At 40.3% G+C, this 7,592-nt stretch overlaps 1 protein-coding gene across 1 annotated transcript in view; it reads left to right on the forward strand.

Annotated features, from left to right (window-relative positions):
• The window catches only part of ADAM17 (ADAM metallopeptidase domain 17), a 43,336-nt gene extending 36,736 nt beyond the window's left edge, over nt 1–6,600 (forward strand). The window contains exons 17-19 of the mRNA XM_014597290.3: nt 580–668; nt 2,308–2,364; nt 4,582–6,600. Coding sequence (XP_014452776.1) covers nt 580–668; nt 2,308–2,364; nt 4,582–4,926 — 491 coding nt within the window. The 3' untranslated portion in view covers nt 4,927–6,600. The remainder of the gene's footprint in view (nt 1–579; nt 669–2,307; nt 2,365–4,581) is intronic.
• Nucleotides 6,601–7,592: the final 992 nt, after the last annotated feature.

Genomic DNA, 7,592 nt, shown 5'->3' on the forward strand with positions numbered 1-7,592 from the left:
CACGATTCTGTAATCATAGGGTAACACTGTAAGATTATGGTAAATGCCAGGTGTTTACAGGGTAATTGCATGTGGTATTCAGTCTTCCAAATTAAAGTCTTAAGACTCTTTAAAATGGCAGTTTTCCAAGTAATTGTAAAGGTTTGTAGTAACTTAAGATAGATGTACTGTGTTGTCCTTGAATTGCAAAGTAAATATCGTAGTAGAGTAGAAATGCACATTTGTTTGCTCCATGTGATCAGTTTTTGTGAATGAATGGTTGACAAGGCTCAGAGTGAATTATATGCCCTTTAGAACTGAATTTACCCACTTCATAGCCACTAGCAGAAATGGTGGGACATCAGAGATTAAGGGATTCAGGAGGCAGAAAAATGGTTTTGTGGCTTAGAATTATAACCACTGCGGATCCTGGAGAGATATATATGGCCCCAGTCTTGCAGTGTTTACCCACCGGAGCAACCTCACTGCTTCAGCGGGATTATTCACAAGTAAAGACTTCAGAGTTGGATTGCCTCTCAAATTCATGAAACAGGTCCGTATATTATGTCTGGGAGGTCACTCATTTTATTTTTTTTACAGGGAAGTTCCTAGCAGACAACATAGTAGGCTCTGTTCTTGTGTTCTCCCTGCTGTTTTGGATTCCTCTCAGTATTCTTGTCCATTGTGTGGTAAGTGAACCCAAGTTAAGGAGACTGGATAGAGTGTCTCAGAAAAGAAACTTTTTCTAGTATGTATTAGCAGAAGTTTAGCAGGTACTGGCAAAAATAAATTCAATCTTAACATTTTTGAACCTACCATCAGTCCCAAGATGAGTAAAAGTCCTGCTGACTACTCTTTGCAGTGAATCCTAATATTACCAGGATGCTGACTGACTTCTGCAACTTGCATAGGAAAAATGTTAATTTAGGGTTAATTTTTTGGAAAATATTTTGGCTGACAGAGCTACCTAGGCCTTCGTAAGAGATGGTGATCAAACTGGGGATGTGCTTGGGGTACAAGCTCCATTCTTGCTAGAAAAATTGAAGTTCATTTAACCTGAAGCCTTAGATTATAACCTGAGATTATAGAATCAGATCAGACAAGGTAAAGGCTCACTTCAGGCACCAAAACAGTTTGTTTGTCAGAACCATCTAGCTTGTCCCTAGATGACAAAACATGTATATCATATCATCCAGACTTGGAGTATGGAGTTTGGTCCACTCATCAGGGAATTTTTAAATCTTGATAGGCATTCAAATTAAGTTTTGAAGGAAAATCCACCAAATGTTCTGGTATACTAAATGTTGCTGTGAAATTCTCTACAGTTTAAGTCTGTGAAGATATATTCATAGGCTTTAAGTTACCACTTGGAAGACCCATAAGTCAGTTGTTGAAACACAACAGAGGCATGGATTTGTGTCCCTTGAGGGATACTTGCAGAGAATTCAAGAGTGTGTAGTCCACTCTCTTATACTAGTGATTCCCAGCCAGGGTGTTTAGGACTCTGGAGTGTCATGATCTTTTCAGAGTGCTGTGTAGTGTATGTTAGCTTTGTCAGTTGTGCAAACATGCTTCGCAAGATGACCTCAGAGATTTCAAATAGGAATCCATCGTGTTTAAAAACATTCTTCTCTGCTGTAGTCTTTCTGGGTTCTTTGCAACAAAGAATTGATCTATTTTTCTGTAGCCAAAAATGAGTGAAAAGGCTGGCATTTTCCAAGGGCTGCCTTGAGTCTAGAAAGGTTGAGAACCACTGCACTACACAGATACAGTTCACTGTTCCTAAACTGTCCCAGATTCTTACTGGCCTTGTTTTCCAGTGCAGGGTTCCCAAACTGGTATGCAAGACATCTCTGGGGGACACGTGGAAAAAATTGTGTAATAGCAGATTTAGCTTTCATTATACTAATAATTGACATTTAAGTGGTTAAAGTATAAGATGTGTGCTGGTAAGGGTTTGCAGGCAGCTGGTAAATCTGGAAGGGGATACGCAATAAGAAAAAAGTTGAGGAACCTCGCTCTGGTAAAAGGTTCTGTGACTTCCACAGGCAGCTCGTTTTATCGTTTGAATTGTTACAGTTAGGAATATTTTGGAGCTGGCTTTCTGCACAAGAGGTTCTCTGGGCATGTGCTTTTGTGGGAGTTGCTACACATTTGAAAAGGAGTCTACTGCTCTGTTACTTCTGTGCTGGGGCAACTGTAGCTATGGATTGAGACTGGGGAGGTGATCTCCTGGGAGTGTGGTTGAATGTGGAAGGAACAGGATGGGGAAACTAAGCTGAACTAGTGATGCAGAATTAACTCTCTGCTTTTATTTTGTCTTTGTAGGACAAGAAATTGGATAAACAGTATGAGGAGAACACAAAATCTCTCTTTTGCCCCAGTGTAAGTTTCCCGATTGCAAGTGGCACTCTGTTCAACAATGTTTGCAAAAAGCTAGATCTGAAAATACACCTCATTGGGGTGGGTTGAAATGAACTGTTCTCTAAGCCAGCCCTTGGCATCCTGGGCACAGAAATGGAACAAGTTGGGAGGTGTATGTTCCAGTATGAATGTTGGCTTTTTTAATAAATGAAATTCCATGGCTTCTGCTTCCCCTTCCCATCAGAGGGCATGACTCTCACTCTCATGCTACCCACAGCATTCAGTGTAGGAAGTGCAGGTCCTGTGGCAAGTGTCTGTGTTTGAATGCTGCATCCAGGCTGGAACTCAATATCTTGCCCACTGACCATTTGACCCTTTATTGGCTGTGCTTGCCTGAGGGATTTTAGAAGTGGAAGTGTTAATCAAATGACTTTGGACTTCACCAGAATGTCACTTACTAAATGGGTCTCCTACCCCCTCCAATCAAAATAGCTTTTAGGGGCTGGATGTTTTTAATTAAGTACATACTGAAGTTCTTGAGCTACTTCTAGTGGGTCACCAGAAATTCTACCATGCTGTTGGATCTGTCAGTTTTCAGGCAATGACGCTTCCTACCAGTTCTGCTGGTCAGGTAATAAACTGGCACCCTTTCATTTGTATGTTAGTGTTTTGGATGCCTAATCTTATTTAAAAATAAAAAAAGTGCCCCATTACCATAAGATTAGCATCCAAGGATTCAAAATGTTCCCCAATCTGTTGCCCTTGCCAAAAAAACCTGTCATCTTTGCTATTACCATCCAAAAAGGCCAGAGTAGCATGAAAAGGCCTGGCAGAGAGTTGAAAGCCAGCACATCAGGTTTCCTGTACAGCCAGAGAGGAAAGTGCATTGCAGAGACCAGAACTGCTGCAGATTGCCCTGCCTCTACTTCCCTCCTGTACAAACCAAAGTGCTCTTGGCTGGTCTTTACTGCCAAAGCATTTAATGGACATAGGGACAGGCCTCGGAGAGCAGGGTCCAGATTGTTTAGTGTCCTTCTGGAAATGCTTGGAAGCTGGTACAATGTCAGAGCAGAGGTGTTATGTGCCTTTCCAGGAAGTGCAACTGAAACAAGTATCACCTCTTGCACCAGTTGAAACTTGAGGTCCTGTATGCACAACTGAAGTCTTCTCCATGTGGCAGACATTGACTCAACCATAGCAAAGGCACAACTTTCTGCTTAGGCAGAAAGAGACCATGTTCATGGCATTCAGGGCCAGTGCATGTGGTACTAGTGTGAGAGACTGAGGGGCCTGTGTCCTAACTCTGGCTGTACCACTGATCTGCAGTGCAGTTTGGGGCAAGCTGCTTCATTTCTCCTGGCCTGTTTGCCCACCTCCTCTTAATTGTTGGAGCAACTTACTCTGCACAGTCCTACCATAAGTTCTCCATTGCAGCAGAAATGATTCCCCCCTGCTCCTCTGCAGTATGCTCCAATTCAACTCCTGTGCTACTTGCAGTTGAAGTTAACACAGGGCATGGCACCCCTGACTTCCACACAAGATTGGACTAGGTTATCACAGCAGTTTGACCAACAAATGTGGCTAGTGTTGCTGTTTGAACATATTAGAACACAGAACTCCTCAGGGTGCAAACTTCAAAAACAGAAGGGTAGGCTGAATCTTGTATAAAGGAGCTCGATGCTTTCTGCCATCGCTTTACTTTTCTCCCCTAGCAGCATCTCAGTCCAATCTGGATTAAGTTGCAGCAGGCCACTCTCCTCCTAGCCCAGACTTAAGCAAAATGTAAATTAAACTCTTTTTGTCTTGGTTGGGTCCAAAAGAAAAAGGTTGAGTAGCCAGCTGTGTTGGACATGCAGGGCCCCCCACTTCCTCCATTGCTTCCTAGGGTGACAGTGGACTACTGCACACAAGACCTGCAGCAGCACAGGTGAAAATGCTGAACAGCCTTAGCTTAGCTGATCATTTAAATTGGTACAAGAAAATTTATATGGCAAAAGCGCAAGCAGCTGAACTAAACGAGGCCAACTCTGGACCGTGGTTTGAAACAGTAACATTGGGACACCTCTTTAAAGCTTTTGTTCCTTCTAGTAGGCTGCCCTAAACCAACAGGTTACTTTATTTCCTGAGTTGTTGAAACTTTGCTTCTTTCTCCCACATGCTCCTGTCTTCTGCCCTGTGAGGGAATGCAAACAAGCTATCCTGTCATTCCCACCTGACTCAGCTGCTTATATCTTGCAGAACGTTGAAATGCTCAGCAGCATGGACTCTGCCTCAGTGCGAATTATCAAGCCTGCTGCACAGTCCACAAGTCGGCATCAGCCACTGCAGCCAGTCATGGTGATGCCTCCAGTCGCCGCAGCACCAAAACAGGACCACCAAAGAATGGATACTATTCAGGAAGACCCAAGTACTGACTCTCACATTGATGAAGACGGGTTTGAAAAGGACCCTTTCCCAAATAGCAGCTCAGCTGCCAAATCTTTCGAGGACCTTACAGACCATCCTGTCACCAGGAGTGAGAAAGCTTCATCTTTTAAACTGCAACGTCAAAATCGAGTGGACAGCAAAGAAACAGAATGCTAGTGTCTTGCTGCCTTCCAAACCTGAGACTCCTGTGTGCAAAATAAATTCATCTGTTTGATCTAAAACCATTTCATTTCTATAAATACAGATCTATGTATATATTTTTGTGAGGGAATAGAAGAAATAAGGAAGCGACCTACTGCAGATGCTGGTCATGTGTATGACCTTCCTTAATTTAAGTTTCTAGAACGTTCTGTCTTTTGGAAACAAAATTCAGACTAAAACTAGTTTGTTTTTGAATTTGGCTTTTTTCTTCTCCTCTCAATCTTTAACATTTCCTTCAACCTGTGGTGTAAAATGGAATATCCTGCTGGATATTAGATTGTGTATATTAGCATTTTTATAATTTAACTTTTTGTAGTTGAACAGCACTGAGACACAAAAGCATTGGGTTTTTTTCTTTTTAAGAAAACAGAACAAAAAAGTCTTTTTTTTTTTCCTCCAGAGCCTAGAGCAGTTAGCAGTTTAAGTACCTGTAAGCTCAACTCGAAGCAGTATAAAGTATCTTTTTGTTTTGAGAACAAAGGATGAGTGCAATGAAATTTTTGTTTCTTAAAATGCATTTTACTGGAGTATGACAAATACGACAGATGCACACCGAGTTGCACAAGGTTTTCACTGCATGGCTTCCATTTAAAAACCAACAGAAATTGCACAGCAATGAAAATCTTGTATAATTCACTGAAAATATCCCCATTGTCTGAAAGCTGTTTTCAGTCGCAACTTGTTTACATTTCATTACTTCCATTGCATAAAAAACATTTACTTGCAAGTCTTCTCAGTCTGAATTACGATTCTTATCTGCAATGGTAAACAAGGCATACTCTTATCTAGGATAAGTAGAGAAAGCTTAGGCCCAGGTTTTAACCAAGGTTCAGCGTGAAATCATTTTGATTCAAATTTCTATATATAAGTCTGTTGCCATGGAACTTAAAAGAAAAGCTAGTTCTTAAAAGGATCCATATAATACTTAATTGAAAAAAATAGTATACTTGGTGCATCAATTCTGGTTATTCAGAAAATTATATTGATTTCAGCTCCAATGTAAACACTGAAAAATCAAGGCTTGCCAATTTTAGAGAAACATTTTGTAAGGGATTCTTTTAAGTTCAAGGTTTCCATACAGGTATTACAGCATATATTATGTATGACTTTAATGGTTTCCCTTTTAAGTTGGCAAAGCTTATTTCAAAAGGAATAGATACAGATATTGTAATCTGTGTGTCAGGAATGGTATAGGAGTTATTTAAGTCTGCCTTAACACATGGACTGCCATAGTGGAGTCATAGGGCAGCTGTTACTGCTTTGACAGAACAGAAAGATCTTAGTTCTGCATGTTTTAGCCCATAATCATGTCCTATGGCTGTTTTATATAAATCAATGTCCACTAGAAAGCAAAGCATTCATCAACCAAGAAACCTTTGTGATGGAAAACTTTTGTATTTTTTTTTTAAATTTGATGGCAGTTAATGAAACCTGTGACAAAAGAAATGTGTTTCTAAGATTCTTGTTACACTAATACTTGAACTTGTGCCTTATGGTATTCCTGTCTTTAACCAGCCATGTTATTTTTAGTTACACTGGTTTTTGGATTTGATAAGCAGTGGTAAACTTTGTGTGAGGAGTTGATTCAACTCCCAGTACAATGTAAAAATAAAAACTTTTTTAATAGAATGACTCTTTCAATGAAACTTGTACATGATACTTACTCAGAAACACTTTTACGTAGCAAAAGACCATGTCTCTAACTTAAGATATTACACTGTGCTGTAATCCTTCAGTATACAACCAGGATATTTCTTGAAGACCACTCAAGCAGTCAACTAATTCATTCCTGCCTTGGCAGCAGGATCAAATATATTGAGGCCTAACCTGTTCTTAAAACTGGATGTAGCCACTCTAGTATATAACTATAGTTAATTAAATACTAAGAAACTATTCTGAAGTCTTCCTTGCTATGACTTCCTGAGGTCTCTTCCAGCCCTAATTTTCTATGATTCTATAAATAATTAAAGGATTTTATTATTTTGTCCTAGGCCTGGTGTACATAGTGGATCATGGTCTTTTTATACAGTAAATTAAAAAAAACCCAATAATTCTTTCCTCATAGATTTAAGAAAACATGCACTCAGTCATTTCTCTCAAGAGAGAGAGAGGAGAAAACATAACAGGGACATGTAAGACATGGAAAGTAATGACATCTGCCTTCTTTGTAAGGCTACCAAGTTGTTGAGTCTCCCCCTCCTCAAATCTCTTTATGTTAAGTGCTTGACTTTGCATCTTCAGAGTTCAACTGTTGCCTGGCTATAGGAAAGGAACTGTTTGTTTTAAAACCTCAAGGACAGCGGTCACCAACCAGTTGATCTCAATCGTACATGAGCCATGTGTCCTGCCATCTGGGCTGGGCAAGTTGGGTCAGAGCCCAGACACCTTGGCCAGAGAGGTGGGCACAGTAGATCCTGGGGTGCCCTTTACTTACAAAAAGTGATCTTCACCATAAAAAGGTTAGAGATCACTGCTCTAGGAAGATGCCCTCAATAAGTGCATATGATTTCTAGTTTAGATTCTCTTCTGTTAAAAACTCTTAAGTTGCAAGAGGCAAAGAATTCAAAGGCAAGTAAGGTTCTTGATGCATATCTTGCATTCTACATTAGTGAAAGTTTCAT

This window comes from Alligator mississippiensis, chromosome 1, assembly GCF_030867095.1.
Source record: "Alligator mississippiensis isolate rAllMis1 chromosome 1, rAllMis1, whole genome shotgun sequence".
NCBI lineage: Eukaryota > Metazoa > Chordata > Crocodylia > Alligatoridae > Alligator > Alligator mississippiensis.